General features: G+C 43.0%; 1 protein-coding gene across 1 annotated transcript; it reads left to right on the top strand.

Moving 5' to 3' along the window:
- Positions 1 to 5608: 5608 nt before the first annotated feature.
- LOC100834936 (transcription initiation factor IIE subunit alpha) lies at positions 5609 to 12902 on the top strand. Its single transcript, XM_003573749.4, has 10 exons — positions 5609 to 5821; positions 5938 to 6060; positions 6976 to 7096; positions 7923 to 8051; positions 8559 to 8668; positions 8749 to 8932; positions 9806 to 10000; positions 10958 to 11179; positions 11258 to 11450; positions 12367 to 12902. Exons 1-10 carry the CDS (start codon positions 5796 to 5798, stop codon positions 12459 to 12461), a joined length of 1398 nt encoding a protein of 465 aa, XP_003573797.1. The 5' UTR covers positions 5609 to 5795; the 3' UTR covers positions 12462 to 12902.
- The last annotated feature ends 4747 nt before the right edge of the window (positions 12903 to 17649 follow it).

Genomic DNA, 17649 nt, shown 5'->3' with positions numbered 1-17649 from the left:
CAGTAACAACATCCATCAATTTCATTTTTAAGTCCATATTGACTGCCATTCAGATTAAATATCTAAAGGTAATTCCATTCATGACCGGGAAGTAGGTTTCCTCATAATCGACCCCAGGTCGTTGAGTAAACCCCCGAGCAACTAACCTTGCGTTGTACCGTACTACCTCATTATTTTCATTTCTCTTGCGGACAAATACGCACTTATAGCCGACAGGGCGTACGTGGGGAGGGGTTCGACACACAGGTCCAAAAACCTCTCTTTTGTGCAGAGATAATAATTCGGTAGCTATTGCCTTCTGCCAACCTTTCCAATCCGATCGACCTCTTCTTACAATCAGCGAGCGAGTTAGGCTCGGGGTCAAGATCGATGATTGCGGCAATTTTCTTAGCAAAGTTTATGTCGACATTAGCAGTCGCTCGGTTTATTGATTCTCCCGTGTTAACATAATCTATGGCCATTTCGTCATGGGGCGCATCATGCGCATCCTCTGTCTCCACAGGATTTCCCATTCCTGGAGCGAGGTCCTTTAGTTTTTCCGCGCCGATGTGTGCGCTCACATCTCCGCTGGGTGCTTCCATTGTTGAAAGGTTAAAGTCTGGAATTCCTTGCGCTGGAGATTCTGTACTTGTGCCAGGTCTCAATTGGCTCCCGTCACTCTCTCGGGGCTTTTTAGTAACCGAGTGTGATAAATCCCCCTTGTCCTTTTTCATCGGACGTCCCCGAGTACTTGGGATTTGAGGAACCGGATTTCTCGCCCTTTTAGGCCTTTGGACTCGAGCGGATAGACCCACATGATCCTTGGGTATCTCTACCATTTCCGGTACATTGCGCGCATGCACATGTGATTTTACCACACTTCTCAAGTCACTAAAGTGATTAGGTAGTTGATTCGCTAAAGCATGCAAATCTATTATCTTTTGGACTTCTCTATGTGTCTCACTTGTGCGCGGGTCATTTGCGTGGATCCCGTGGCTTGCCATGTCAATTCTCGACTTTTCTCATCAAGAGGTTGATTTTCTCCTCCTAAAGTCGGGAAGAGATCCTCGTCAAAAATGCAGTCAGCAAAGCGGGCCGTATGACAGTCTCCTGTCATGGGGTCCGGATACCTGATTATGGACACAATCTCATAACCAACGTATATCCCCGACTTACGGAGCGGTCCCATTGCTGATCGTTGAGGGGGTGGTATCGGTACATATACCTGGCAACCGAACCTACGAAGGTGGGAAATTTTCGGTGCCGACCCTTGCGCTAGTTGGACAGGTGAATGTATGTTGTACGCCTTGGGTCTATAGTTGATGAGATTTGCGGCGTGCAACACTGCATGCCCCCAACACGTGGTTGGTAAATTATAACCTTGAAGGAGTGGTCTGGCAATGAATTTAATCATCTTAATCAATGCCTCCGCTAGTCCATTTTGTGTATGGACATGCGGTACAGAGTGCTCAACCTTAATGCCAAGTGCCATACAATAATCATCGAATGCTTTTGAAGAAAATTCTCCAGCGTTGTCCATTCGAATAGACTTTATACGATGATCCGGGAAATTATTCCTCATTTGTATGATTTGCGACATCAACTTGGCAAAGGTATGGTTCCGTGTAGACAACAAGTTAACACAGGACCATTTAGACGAAGCGTCTATGAGCACCATGAAGTATCGAAACGGTCCCAAAAGGGGCTGAATCGGACCACATATATCCCCTTGGATGCATTCCAAAAACGCAGTGATTTCATCCCTCACTTTCAATGGTGATGGTCGAATGATTAATTTCCCGTCGCGCATGCCGAGCACACGAAATCATCATGATTCGGGAAATTTTTAACATTCACCCCATGCCCATTTGAGTTGTTAATTATATTTCTCATCATTCACCCCATGACCCAGGGACTTACGCGCAAAAACGCAGCACATCAAACATTTGTGCATAATTACGGTAAAATCCAGGGGCTAAAACGCAAAATTCATGGCCCAAAATACATTTCCGGTTGCCAGCCCATTTCCCCCTCTCTTTTTTCAGCCCAAAAGTCGGCTCACCGGCCCATCCCTCGTGGCCCAGCTGGGCCAGTTGCCGCTGCTGGCGGCAGGGCCGGCCAGCGGCCCGCGCGCCCTGCACGGCGGCGCCGCACCCGAGGCGGCGGTAGCCGGCGGCTGCAGCAGCCGGCGGCGCGCGCTCGTGCCCGGCGCAGCGGCAGCCAGCGGACAAGACGGCGGCTCGACAGTGGCTTGGGACAGCTCGCGGCTTGAAGCCTGCGGTGGCCGGTGGTGAAGCACGGTGGTGCGACGCCATCTCCCCATGGTGATGGTCAACAAGTCCCTCGTGCGGCGAGGATGATCGGCATTGGCCGGCGACTTAGTCGGCAACATCTCACGAGGAAAATCCATACCGTGGGTAGAAAAATCTGAAAAATAATCTAATCGCAAAAACAGAATCGTAACATGAAGAGGAATCCATTTTTGCAATAAAATTTCGGATCAAATACCTCCGTGATTTATGTCGAGAGCTTGTTTGGAGGAGGCTCGATGAAGGCTCGTGGTAGAGGCTCGTGCTGATAACGTGTTGTGCAACTCCTGTCGGTTGGCCGGTCCCGAGGTTGCACACCAAGATCGTAGTCGAACACACACAATCACGAAGTACTGTAAAGTAGATGAACACCATGAAGTAGAGAGGAACATGAGCTCTTTATTAATTCTGATCTCAACAGTACGTACAAGGTGTAGTCTCCTCTCCTTTATATAGGCCCAATAGGTAGGGGATAAGAGCCCACAACTAACGTTAAGTGGAGGAACGAGTCTATGGGAGATGGAGGGGGGCGCACGTATCGGTGGCCCTCCCCCCCATCGACCGGTTCCTCAACACAAACATCACATTGGATGTCTTCGTGCCGATTTAATTTTGTCAAGTTCTTCCATGCAAAAGAAAATCAATTTTGACTCGATAGGATTTGAAAGAGTTCATCATACTTCCAGCCAGGCACCGTGTCGATTAAATCAAATATCTTTCGCTACTTATAAAGTAGGGGAAGAAACATATATAACCTACTCCCTCCGATCCTAAATTGTTGAAATATTATATGTATTTAGACGCTTTTTAAGAATAGACACACCCATATTTTAACAAATTTGAGTCAAGAATTTAGGCTTTTTAAAAATAGATACATCAATTCACAAAGAATGGCATGCACGTATTTCAAGATTTTACTTTGACCAATAATTAGACTAGTGAGGGCTACTTGCTACAAAAATTATATCATTAGATTCATATTTCAAAAACCTTTCCAACGATATAATCTACATAGTATTAGTCTAATCGTTGGTCAAAGTTCAATCTCGAGAAGCGTGCGCGCTATTCTGTGTGAAAAGGAGAGAGTACATTACATGGGCAATAAGTGTGAGCTCTCATGGGTAGCCAATTTTTTTTTAGAAATCATATATGTCATTTTTGGTTGGAGGTATGGAGAGTTCAAAAGAGTCTCACGTGCACCGAATCACGGAGGAATGTGAGGAAGAGCAAAGCAGCCGACTAGAAGGGGAAATTGAGTTAGAGAAGTAACATACATTGGCACATGACATGAGTAAATCTGTTGGACTATGCACTGATGCGTGCATTTTGTACCAATTTTTTTTAAGGAAATCTCATCCATTTATTGTCATTTCACCCTTGTTTTGTGCGACTTTTATCTTGGTTGGGGGTAGGTGGCAAATTTTGATCCAGAGATGATGTTAATTTGGTGCTGTTCCGTAGAGGAGAAAAATAAATAAATGAAATGATGATTCATAGTTTTTAGAATGGAAAAAAGAAGACCAAAGGGCGCCACATCGTGACTTCGTGAGGTCTGTGGGCAGGGGCGGGCACCGGGTGCAGGCGAAGCCAATAGAATTCACCAAATCATTTGTTAAGTTAGCATAATCATCGGTTGTTGGTGGAGAATTACACCCTGATAAATACTAAAGATGAACTCAATAATCCATCACACTAATCTTTTATCATTAGAATCACTCTATAATTTACATTGGCCACATAAATATTCTTACAAAAACTACGGCTAAGAGTCGCTGAAGACTTCGGCAGAAGCCACCTGCTTGTCCAGGGGAGACATCCACCACAAAGCAGCTGACTGAATGTCTCCGATGAAGTGCTAGCAAGGTGATGCCCACTGGTGGCTTGACGGTCGGTCTGTCTGACTTGTGCACATAAGGTAGGAGATTGAACTGTAGATTTTGAAGACGCTTCACCAAATTCAATCTGAATATGCCAAGTTTGACACATTTGGGGCTCGGCAACGAGGGCACTCCCATCTGCCTTTAGCGAGCAGCCAGAGCAAACTCAGTGCAACCCAAGCGTAGCGAGTAGCTGTGAAGGCAAAAGATATGCGTATGGAAATTCTGTAGAGGAAGTAGTTGCCCAAAAATCTCAGCAACAACACTGGAGACTTGTATAAGGGAGCCAAATCGAAGGGAAAAAACCATCACAATTTTCACCCCACATCCACGACCACGGTCGCTTGCTGGAGAGTGAAAGAGATAGATTCCCCCCCAATTTGGGCAGCCAACAGGACTTCCAGAGGAAAGGCCAACACATCTCATGTTGACTTCTCTCGGCCCACCAGCGCAACAGCTCGAGGAAGAATTAGGGAGAGGAAGAGGACCACCAGGAGGCAAGGAGGAAGAAGAAAGAAAACCGGATCCAGAGGAGGACATAGAGGATGACCAAGAGATGGAAAAACCGCCGCGGGCCGCGTTTGGGCGCCCCGGGTAGCCATCTCCACTGCAGAACGTCAAACGGCAAGAGCCCCTAAGGCAACTTATTTAGCTACTAATACTAACAACTATTGCTACGAGGACCGGAGGGCCCCCTCCCCCTGGCCGGGAAGGAGAGGGGCCGACGGGAGGGTTCTAGAGAGAGCTCTGAGAGGAAAGCGGTGGGGAGAAAGGTGAACTACAACATCATTGAAGTGAAATCATCGATACATCAGAAAGGAAGAAATATTGGGAACGAGAATCGAAAGAGTGCCATGGATACAAAAAAGCTCAAGGTCGGGCTTGCATTGCACCCCACACGGTACTTGCACGCTCCTATAGCCGACGCCTTTCCATGAACATGGATGGAAACCAAAACTTGAAGAAAGTACCCAAGAGTGAAGCCGAGTGGCTGGCCTTCATGACGCGGAATAGAGTTGGGTCTATTCACGCCAAGCCGTGCCGGGCTTGGACTGTGCGTGCTGGGGCCGGCCCGATGGCCAAGCCAATCTGTCTGGCCGGACCGACCTCCCCCATAATAGCTGAAGTACAACATTTGCTCAATTACTCTTATAAAAGAGCCAATTGGTGGCGGCTATCCGTGACCTACTTTTATGATAAAGAAAAACTCTTCATTTTTTTCTAACGCAGACAAATCTACTACAATAAGTGAGATGGTGATGACGTGCAAATTATCGCCAATATTTCATAGCTGTTTTTAGTCTTATTTATCTAAAAAAATGGTTTAATTTATATTATGCGTAGCAACGCACGGCTATTTAGCCGGTCCATGCTTAAAAAAAAAGAAAAACATTCGCTCGAAAAAAAAAAACTGGAGTATTACAACACTCTGAATCTTTTCTCTTAAAAAAACACAAAAAAGAGACTCTGAAGCGGAAGCCCTCTCCGCGCACCCCTCCCGCGATCCAGTCGGCGGCGGCGACCGGCGGCCAGGGGGAGGCAGCTGTTCTTGATCGGCCGGAGACTTCCGACCCATGCACTGAGCGAACAACACCTGCTACCCGCACGCCGACGCGTTACAGCCGCCGCGATGGGCTCCCTTGAGCCTTTCAACCGGTCAGTCTGGGATCCCCTCCCTTAAAACCCTAGCCATTTCAGCTGCGGCATTAGTCTTCCTTCATTGTCGCTGATCCTTGCGAGCTTTGATTTGTTCGACGATCGGTCCGAGGCAGGCTGGTGAAGCTGGCGGCGCGCGCCTTCTACGATGACATCTCCATGAAGGGGGACAACCAGCCCAAGACCTCCCGCGGTGACAACCGGGGCATGGCCGTCGTCGTCCTCGATGCCCTTACCAGGTACGAGGAAAATATCTGCAAAAAGTTGGCGCTCCCTGGTGAAATTTGTATGCGAATTCGTACCCTTAGGGCTTGGGGTACGCTTAGGGTTCGGGCAAGTCTGGACTTCTTCAGAGGTTGATCTTTTGGGGCTTATGACGTTGGTGACCTTATTTTTCGTTGCTAATTGGTTAGTTGAATATCTTGAAAATCGAACAATCTTTGTTAGGTATTGCTACCAAAATGTGCATGCATGTGAGGATTTTGATTTGGTTTGCTCTTCAATCCAGGGCATCAGGATTCCTCTTGTAGTCCCAGATGGATGGTTTTAATGGAGGTCTTAGTATGAACCCATTATCACTCTAACAAGACAACAGTAGTTAACTACAAACTATGGCTCCCCCTTGATGTTAAATGGAGGTCTTGGTGCGTATGAATCTAAAAGCAGTTTAGGGATGTGTTGATAGCCAACTCTAAGAAGGTTACTGATATGTCATAGCCATTTTTCCGGAATCTTATGATCTGCTACCTTTAATGATTTTGTAATTGGGAACCTTATAATCCTGCAGCGGACTGAAAATTCTTGAAAGGCCTCCTTTGGCCATTTGTTATACTCTAAGATGGTTACTGATATGTCATAGCCATTTTATTGAATTCTGATTATCTGCTTATCTCTATAATGATTTTGTAATTCGGAACCTTATAACCCACTAGGGGACTGAAATTCCTGACAGCCCCCTTTGGCCATTATTTATTAGACATATATACTACCCCCCAATAAACGGAACAATGTAATTGCTTTTCAATTACCCTGCATGATGCAGCTTCATCTGCCATCATCATATTTGACCTTCTTTCAAATGTTTATTTGGTATACAACTGACAGCTTATCGGCTATGTTGGTTTATGCAAAAACTTGTGTACTTTCACCTCTAGACGCCAGTGGGTCCGAGAAGAAGATTTGGCTAAATCATTAAAGCTCCACTCAAAGCAACTGCGCCGTATCCTCCGATTCTTTGAAGAAGAGAAACTAGTAACAAGAGATCACAGGAAGGAGGTTAGTCTTTTTGTTGCTTCTTTTATTGCAGTCTATGAGCTTGCCATTTTGAACTAGGTTAGCCACATTTACTTCCCATCTCTGCCAGCTGATTGCAAATATTCTTGTTTTCTTACTATAGACTAATGTAAGAATCAGAAGTTTTGCAGAACCAGAGCATCCTAACCTTCTATCTACTGTAATCTGATGGCTAAAGTTTAAATTGTACCATTAACAACAAATTATTACAGTGACAAAATTAGCCCCATAATAGATGCTGTAGACGACATTCTTATGTTACCAATTGTTGTTGCTTTATTGTATATGATGTTCATTATCTACTTAATTGGCAGCAATCCTTTTGAATACTGAATCTTGAATGGTATAAGTTATGGTAGCAAAATTGTTAATCGTTATGCAGCTCCAGTATTTTTACGAGCTTATTTTTGTGTTTCTGATGAAAATTGACCCTTGTTGTAGTTAGTGTTTCTGGACCATAGTTTACAAACAGTACTGTGTATTTAGGAGAACTACTCCAATTGTTTTTCTAAGTAGTGACCGGAAAAATAACATTCGAGACATTGCATATGGAGTAATGATCTCACAAGTACTGAATACAATAATTTATAGTACTTTCCAATGTTTTTTTCTAGAGACGTGGATTCCATGTGCATGCTAGCTAGTTTATGTCGAAACAGTCGTGGGTTCTTTGTTCCTGGAAATATGTGGAGCTGGTGATCATATGATTTTAACATCTGGTGTGTGCTGCATGATAAAAGTAATTGATTCATCGAAAGGGAATGGCTCTCTATCTATGCATATGTTCTAACTTTGTCTTTTGCTACAGTCAGCAAAGGGTGCGAAAATATATAGTGCAGCGGCAGCTGCTGCCGGTGATGGTCAATCAGGTACTAAGGAAGGAGAAGAGAAAGTAAAGTTGCACACACATTCTTACTGTTGCTTGGACTATGCGCAGGTCAGCTATCCTAAACCTGTGGTAGTTACATATTCTTGGTGGCTTTATTTACTTATAGGAAGTATATTTCCATTATCATTTTAAGTTGCACCATCTCGATGCATGTTTCTATACTGTTCAAGGCATGTGAGTGACACTTCATATTTTCCTTGATTTGCACATAAGAGTCAAATTATGAATCAGGATTTGGTAAATTATTCAATTCTAGATAGGTTTAAACAGGACTAGGCACCAGTGAGTTAGTTGGGTTATTCAGTGCAAAATTAGAATTATACCCCATTGCAGAAAAGCTTGCATAACTTGGTATATTTGATTTGTAGGGTTCATGTCTATTTATTGTTTAATCACTCATCAGTGTTCACTCAATATTTTGTTTTGCTTACCTGGTCTTGTTCGAGATCTACAATAGGGAACTCATTTTCCTCCCATTCATCACTCATCTGTTTCTTGTTCTCTACCATCTGATGTAAACTGTGGTTGAAATATTTATGTTCTCCTCAAACACAGATCTGTGATGTCGTAAGATACCGGATACATCGCATGAAGAAAACATTGAAGGATGAATTGGACAGCAGAAATACAGTTCAACACTATATATGCCCTAACTGTAAAAAAAGGTATTAGGCTCACTTCTAGTTTATCCCATTGTAGGCAAATAGTTGGGATACTCACCTGTCTTTTCTGTTTCAATATGCAGGTACTCAGCCTTCGACGCATTGCAACTTGTAAGCTACACAGATGAGTACTTCCATTGTGAAAATTGCAACGGTGAACTAGTTGCAGAGAGTGACAAGCTTGCTTCTGAGGAAATGGGAGATGGTGATGACAATGCACGAAAGCGTAGGCGTGAGAAGTTGAATGATATGCAGCAAAGAATTGATGTTAGTACATAACTTTTAGAATTTTGGTAATCTTAACATCATATTTAGTACTCCCTCCGATCCATAATAAGTGTGTACTAAATACGAGACACTTATTATGGATCGGAGGGAGTACATTATTGCATACGTACAGACTGAAAATAGGAAATGTTTGATATGCAAGTGTTATTGGTGATGAGAATAGATTAATTTAGGTGCAACAGGAGATCAAATAAAGTTTTCCGTTTGTCATGTTTCTCAATGCTGCTTGAAGTTCTTCTTTCTTTAACCCGTACTACTGTTTTGCTTCCTAGAAAATTGCACTAATATGCTAGGTACTCAGCCTACATGGATAGACTGCATCAGTAACATTTGATGTGTACATGCATGTATGAGTCTGCCGCTCTGTTATTTCTGCCATTTCACAGTTATGAATGCCTGCCACCTACTTGGCCATAACCTCTAGATGTTAGACATGTCTTTTAGTTTGAGCATCGAAAGCGCATCATAGCATATATCTGAGTACTGTTGCTTTGTTGCTTTACTTATAATACTTGTATTTTGTAGATCTGCTTGACTGTCTGCTTAAAGTTCAATGTAAATTTCATTCATCTCTTGACGTTGCAGTTTACTTAGGAAATACTTAACTAATTAGAATAGAAGATCTTGGATGAAATTTGGTATAATGTACTCTCTTTGGCATAACCACATTGTATTCTCTTTTTTTTTGGAAAGAAGACTTGATTACATTCTATTTGCGACCTTTTGGAGGTACTTGCCCTGTAGACTAATGTGTCAAATAATTCTTTTACTTCTCTTGTGTGAATTATATGTTTTAGAATCTTGATGATTAGATGTATTTTACATATCACTTTTATATTTGTACCAATTCAGGAACAACTGAAGCCATTGCAAGCACAACTTAAGAGGGTGAAGGATCTGCCTGCTCCTGAGTTTGGGAGTCTACAATCATGGGAAAGGCTAAATATTGGTGCTTTTGCACATGGTGATCCTAGTGCAGCTGATTCATCTAGGAATGCACAAGGGCAGTATAATGGTACACCGATGCCTTATCTTGGAGAGACAAAGGTAAGATGTCATATGGATGCAGGTACCAGGATTTTGTAGTCAAATAATGTGCATCCACATAATGATATAATGATTAAGTAATATGTTGAAGCCCTTTCAGAGTTTCAGTGTCCCATCAGGCTTTTGAAACATGTATGTTTATCCTCTTCTGGATAGGAGTCTACAATTGCTCTGCATTCTATCTATCATAGTGAGATAAACTCCACATATATAAACTAGTTCTTTCCAAATTTTGGAGAATGATTTTTCTTTAAGTAACATCTATAGCATTTGTTGAATTTATGATGAGTCCATCAGCACAGTTCCTGCATACTAGCAGACATGCACATGTAATGCATGTTTTGTCCACTATATAAATTATGTTTCATGTAATATTATATTATTAAATCCATAACTTCTTTTTTTTAATGTTGTAGACTTGCCACATTCTTAAGAACTAAAAAAAAATACGACTTCTAACAGTTCATGGCAATATTAAGCTAGTGCAAAATCCAACTTTCAGCTCTTAGGATTAATAAACATAGTCGAAAAGTTGCTTAGATAATAATATGATTATATGGACAAACTAAGATTGGAAGGTTCTCACGTCTCAGTGGATTCTCTTTTATAAGTATTACTATGATGCTATTAGAGAGTGTAAAATTAGTACTCCCTCCGACCGGTATTACTTGTCTCAAATTTGCCCAAATACAGATGTATCTATGTGTAAAAAGCGTCCAGATACATGTAATATTTCGACAAGTAATTCTGGCCGGAGGGAGTATATAATTTTAGATATTCAACTTGACATGTGAGTCGCTGAATCAGATTAGATGGCTAAGATGATTTGGGTCAAACCCTAACGTGCTTTTATAAGTATAATAGTAGTAACTGTAGATCTATATTTAACATGCGATAGCTGATCGTACTTTCTTTTTTATCATACTTACCCAATCAGATATTTGTTTGGATTTTCAGGTCGAGGTTGCATTATCAGGATCTGGTGCAAAAGAAGAAGGTGCTGAATCTGGTACAGATGGTACAGTGATGAAAGTCTTGCCTCCATGGATGGTCAGAGAAGGCATGAATATTACGAAAGAACAAAGAGGAGAGACCAGTAACACAACCAAAGGAGATGAAAAATCAGAAGGCAAGGATGAGAAAAAGCAGGACTCGAAAGGAGATGAGAAGAGTATACAGGTCAGCTTAGGATTGTACACGAGGTAGAATGTATTTACTATTATGAGAGGTCTTATGTTAATTATTTTAACTGTGTAGGATGAATACATAAAAGCCTATTATGAGGCCCTCAAGAAAAGACAGGAAGAAGAAGATGCAAAGAGAATGCAGGAGGAAGGCCACACATTATCTTCTGAATCTCATGCTAAGCGGCTCTTGGGCACGAAAACCAAACGCGAGGATGGGGATGTTGAGGACGAGGGTGTTGAATGGGAGGAGGAACAACTTGCAGGTATCGTGCGCTTCTATTTTGACTTCAAATAATTTAGTATATGAATGTATGCCTGTACTGATACCAATCTGATTTGTACTTCTATATTTGTTCATTAAGTTGCATTGCTTATCTGAATTAATCTTTCGGTGCTAAATTAACTCTTTAACTGAATTTGAGAATCCAAGTTCTCAGAGGGTGGTTTTATAACTTCATTGATGTGTTAAAGCTGACAACTGATGTTTCCATAGAGTTGAACATGGTTATTTCGATGCCTTGAAACTTAGATCTCGTGGAGTTGTTTGCTCACACCGTGAGTTGGTTTCTAGTATTGCCATAATCTGAGAAGTACTCCATCTGTTTGAAATTAATTATAAGATGTTCTAGCTTTGTCCTAAGTCAAACTTCTTAAAATTTGACCAAGTTTATTGAAAAATCAACAAACATGTAGTACGACTCCAACTTAGTTTAATTAAATCTGTCATGACATATATCTTCATAGAATACTTATTTGATATTGTAGATATGAGTACATTTTTCTGTAACTTTGGTCACACTTTAAAAAGTTTGACTTTAGGACAAAGGCAGACCATCTTATGATTTGAAGCAGAGGGAGTAAGAATTAATTGCTATTCCTTATCTTTGAACTGTTGAAACTTCATAATAGTTTATAGTAAACCATATATTGACCATAAAGCACATGATCCTGGTATTACAGAAAAAAATGAAAACAGTAAGGTATCCGTCGCATGGGTTCCATCTAAGCAGTGTTACAGACATTCCAAAGTATTTGAATTGAAGGTTGTGTGTGGGTATGCCAGAGATAATTCTTGGGTCTCAATATGTCAGCCTTCATCTGTCTGTTTTAGGCATTTGTGGATAGATGGTTTACTACTATGTTTGAACTGCTGGGTCTAACATTTTTTAACTGATGCAGGGAATACAGCGGAGACATATAAGTTTGTAGACTTGAATGCAGAGGCCCCTGAATCTGGTGATGAAGAAGATGATATTGATTGGGAAGAGGGTTAAAAGACAGGGACAACTTGACATGTCTTCAATTCGTGAAATCAGTTGAAATACAATGATACCAGTTGGATTTTAAGCGTATGCCAAGAGTATTTCAAGACTTTGCTACGCATGACATTTTTCTCCAGATTGTGAAAAGTCGTTATACTACAAGCTATTGTGATATTGACATTTTTATATGACGTGAAGAAGGAATCACATAAGAAATTTACTATGTTCGGAATATTGTCATGTTGGTCTAGAAAAGGCTAAACGACCAGTTGATAGGCTAAATCTGGTCTGGTTATGTTCTTTGCCTGGCATATACCGCTGTCTGGTACTTTCCAAGTAAATTTTTTACAATTTTGGGGCAGTGATCAATATGCTCCGGTCAATGATCAAAATAAGCCTGATTTGTAAATGTAAATTTTTCTAGGGCATGTTCCGCTCTGGTCTGGTTATGTTCTTTGCCTGGCATGTACCGCTGTCTGGTACTCCCTCCGTCCCATATTAAGTGACTTTGTATTACATGTATCTAGACGTTTTTAGATATAGATACTTTCATATTTGGACAAATTTGAGTCACTTAATATGGGACGGAGGGAGTACTTTTCAAGTAAAAAATTTACAATTTTGGGGCAGTGAGTATACTCCGTTCAATGATCAAAATAAGCCTGATTTGTAAATGTAAATTTTCTAGGGTAGATGTGATTGCGCTGGTTTTGGTTGGGCGCTCGTGGTCTCATTGAGACCAAAGTTCGGCCAGAGTTTTACCATACAAAGTCTGAGTGTCTCAAAAACGATCAGGCAAACACCAGAACAAAAGCATACTACTGGTAAGAGTGCTCAGCGAGTCACACAGGTCGCAGCCTGGATGGATGCAGTCTTGGTCTTCCTCAGCGGAGAAGCCTGTGGCGAGTGGGTCGAGCGTAGTCGCCCAGGATGGAAGCCTACGACCTTGACAACAGCGGCATGACTCTACCTCCAGTAGAGCGGAACGCCATCAGTGCCAGGCCAAGGGAGGGATGCCTGCAGCACCAGACGCAGGTGGGAATAGAAAGCCTCGACCACCTCCATCATTTCCTGTTTGAAGATAATTTTCCATTTCTGGAGAGATTGGAGGATTAGTCACTAGATTTGTTTACGACTAATCCAAACAACATTATTAAAGATAATATTATCCCTAGTTTTCCAAATGCACCATAAAACAATAGCACAAATGGAATTAAGCCCAGCGTGTCTTTTACTGGAAAGCCAGAACTTGGCAATGGATTCATAGTTGGCACCTAGCTGTTTGTGAAAGAAATCGGAAACGGGTGCCTAGATTGCCTTAGCAACTACACAATCAAAGAATAAATGAGAGACATATTCTTTTTCAACACAAAAAGCACATTCCTCTGGTTTTTGCATGTTTCTTTTTTTCAAGTTGTCTCTAGTCATTATCTTATTATGAGACAGCAACCAGAGAAAAACCTGAATTTTTGGAGGGACAATGATAGACCAGATGGCAGGGATAAAAATCTGTTTGACTCATCTAAAATTAATAGTGTTGTACATGGAACTAGTGGAGTATTGGCCTGAAGCAGTATATTGCCAGATTAAATGATCCATTTCAGTACTTAGAGAGATACTAGAGGCAATCTGTTCCAGTTCATACCAAGGTTCCATCATGGCATTATCAAAAGTTCTTCTAAAAGTTAACATCCGTGTCTGGCCATCCCACACCTCTGCAACAGTTGCATTTTGTTCATTACATATGACATAGAGAGGCCAGAACTGGACTGCAAGTGGGAGGTACCAAACCAAGTATCTTCCCAGAATTTTACTTTGGTTCCATCCCCAAGTACCCACCTATATCCAAATTTGACTGCTTTGACCGCCCACATCACTCCAGCCTAGAATCTGGACACACCCACGGTGTCTCCCGTATAAATTAGTTTTCAAGAGAGCCATTTCTTGTCCAATTCCAACCATTTTTTTATTATTTCCTCATTTTCATAAAGGTTGGCGTATTCCGTTTCATTAAGACAAGATTCACCGCCTTGAAAGCTAAGATTCTCTTAAAGATTAGGGTTTGGCTCTGGTTGATTTGGCCCAACGCTATTGTTACCAAGGATAATATATGACTAAGTGTAATCGGGTGGGTGACACTATAGATGTAAATTTTGTGAGGAGCATGAGACTATGCACCGCGTGTTTTCTGGGTGTGCAGCAGCTAAATGTGTAGGGAGTGTTGTCAGCCTGACGATAGGTGCCACTACTACGCCTGGTTTCTTCTCGCGGTACTTCTAGTGGACATCTCAGATCTTACCAATCTGGAGAAACTTGCAAGTAGTTGGGGTAGAAGTTATTTGCTGAGCACTCTGGAAACTACGCAATCAAGCTAGTTTTGAGAAGCACTTGAGTCGATCCCCTGCTGAGATTATATGCTATGTTGTGCTTTTCTACACTACTGGACAGGTCTTCAAAATGACACCTAGAAACCTATAATGCTAGCAGGGGTTGATGCGATGCAAGAGGAGGCCTTGGTTCACCATGAAGCTCACGCACATATTGACAGGAAGCGCCTTCTGGATAACTCGGCAAGTGAAGATGACCGCGACAAGAAGAAGAAGCGAGAGGAAGACAAGAAGTGATTGGTGTTAGATCCTTTCATAATTGCAGTTTGTTTTTGCGTAACTGACTTCTCGAAGGTGTGTTTAGCTTGGGTGTGTTCTTGATCCGTGCGACAAGTATGTGCAATACTCTGTGGGGATGTGAACTGTTGTTCTGTTATCTTTTGATAGTGGAATCTGGTCATGTGACCGTTTTTGAAATAAAAATTGAGGACTTAAAAAAAGCTCTAGATCTATTTTCCTGGCCTATCTCGTAGATTCTTTGATCTTTCGGTCTTTCCTCCTTCTCTACCGTCGATGAAATCCCCAAAATATGTAGGCATCCCTCTTGTAGGGTTGAAGGAAGCTCAAGACATCGTGCGAAGATGGTCCGTGGGCTACCCTATGTGCCCCAGATAGGCAGGCGACCAACAGAATCACACCCCATATACGTTCTGTGATCGTGTCTCCCCTTCTATTGGGATCCAATGGCCTACCTTTTCGTGGTGTTTTCTTTCCTCTTCTTGCTGGCTCACATACCAAGTTTCGGCCAATTCTAACACATTTCCTACGCAACAATTTTTGTTGTTGTTGTGGTAGATTAGCCCTAAAAAATAATACTCCCTCTGTCCCATATTAAGTGACTCAAATTTGTCTAAGTATAGACTTAATATGGGACGGAGGGAGTAGATTTTAACACTGAAAGGGAAAACCATTCAAATGAATAGATAAATAACTCATCAAACACTACGAAAGGATCAAGTGAAGCTTTTGTTGAAAATGGACAAACACCATTGTTCAACCCCGGTCACGATAACAGGCAAAATTTCAGAGGATTTAATCATATACCTCACTTTACATTGCACTTTGATAATTTGTCATGTCTTTTTTCACCGACAGGTCGCTCTAGACCCCACATGTATAGTGACACAGAGGGGCAAATCATCAAAATGCAAAGTAAAGCGGGCATATGATAAATTTGGTGCTTTTAGAGACATGTAAATATGGTTTTCACACAGTTTGGGTCTAAACTCCATCATAAGAACATCTACAAACTCTTAGCTGACTCTTATTTCAAAATTGTCGATGTGGAGAAGAAAGGGAGGCGTGAGAGAAGACGTCTTAGTCGACTCGTAGCCACGAGTAGATAAATGCCATGTCCAATGCGGGCGCTCATGACAAGCGCTAGGATAAAATTCCTGACTGATTTATCGGCGTGGCCTTTGCTCCTGGTTATTTCACTAGAGTCTGCCAAATTGCCCAACCCTTGATTGAATCGAATGATCTTTTTTTAAAAGAACCTTACAATATATCCAACTTATTAAGGCACAGGGGCTGGGAGGATGCTGGGAGCAGCCACGCCAACGCCCCTGTTCCGCACTGTGGACCATCGGGGGTTGAGGGCTGCGTACTGCGCGCGCGTTTGCGTGCCTTTGTCGTCTGCTCTGTGGGTCCTAGGCGGGGTTACTAACTCGGCCCACGAGTCCACCACGCGTCCTCCCACCTTGCTCTCGCTCGGCTCCTCGCACTAGGGTTCCTCTCCCGCGCCGCCACATGCCTAGGCCCAGAACCTTACACTATATTAAATCCAAGTGGGCTGTGGACCCAAAATACCCACATATTACAACCCTAACCAGATAAAGGACACAAAGGAGATTAAAATTACAATAGTATCCAAGGACACGCGCCAAGGCCAAAGCTTCCCAAGGACACGGTCGATAAAACACACTCCGGGCTAACAGCCTACCACGCGTCCTAGCTTCAACTCCATCGCCGACTGAGGCGTGCCTCTCTGCCTCCTGCGGGTTGTTCTCGTCGGCGGCGGCAGCAGCGAAAGGCGCACGGGGCGGCGGCCACAATGGCGAAGGGCGCGCAGGCACAAGGGGGAGGGGGCAGCGGCGAACGGAACGCGGGGATGCGGGCTGCGGCCGTAGCTGCGAGGGTGCGCGGGGCGCGAGGGGAGGTAGCAGCGGCGAAAGGAGCGCCGGACGCGAGGTGCGGCAGCGACGGCGAAGGGCGTGCGGGGCGGCGGCAGCGACGAAGGGCGCAGGGCGGCTTCTTCCTCGCCTCTGGCTTCGCCTATGCTGGTGGGGTTGGTGCAACAATTGCGGCGGGGGAGCAGAGGACGGCTACGGCAGAGGGTCACGACGGCAGAGGAGGAGGGCATGGGCAGCCTCGTCCCTTCTTCTCACCATCAAGTAGTCACCCCACACGATACCTAAGTTTCACAGTCCTAGTGAGGTAGCGCCAGTTGTAGGGTGTAGAGTGCAAGGGCGCCTTCTCTACTTTTACGTTCTTGCTTTTCTGCTCCAGCACTTTGAGGTGTTACAGCTTTTCTGCTTTCAGGGATTTGCTAATTCTCAGGCAACATTTCTCAGTCGATTTTTTTCAACCGTCAGACAAGCCTTTAAGATCCGTGCTCGCATGTCTTCTTTTTTTTGCATGCGTGTAAAGGCTTTTAGGCAATGAGGGCTGAGGGGGAGGCACATGGGCCTCATTGTCATGGGCCGCATGTTGTGGGCTCTTTTGTAACCGACTGGGTTGGTTGTGTGTTATTTTTTTTTTCTTTTTCTTTTTTCAAGGCTGGACTTTTTGCTTGCAGCATGTGCAGTTTTGTG

The sequence above is a fragment of the Brachypodium distachyon genome, chromosome 3 (assembly GCF_000005505.3).
Source record: "Brachypodium distachyon strain Bd21 chromosome 3, Brachypodium_distachyon_v3.0, whole genome shotgun sequence".
In the NCBI taxonomy this organism is placed as follows: Eukaryota; Viridiplantae; Streptophyta; class Magnoliopsida; order Poales; family Poaceae; genus Brachypodium; species Brachypodium distachyon.
The sequence above is the reverse complement of the archived record's forward strand: the minus strand, read 5'-3'. Positions and strand labels throughout refer to the sequence as shown.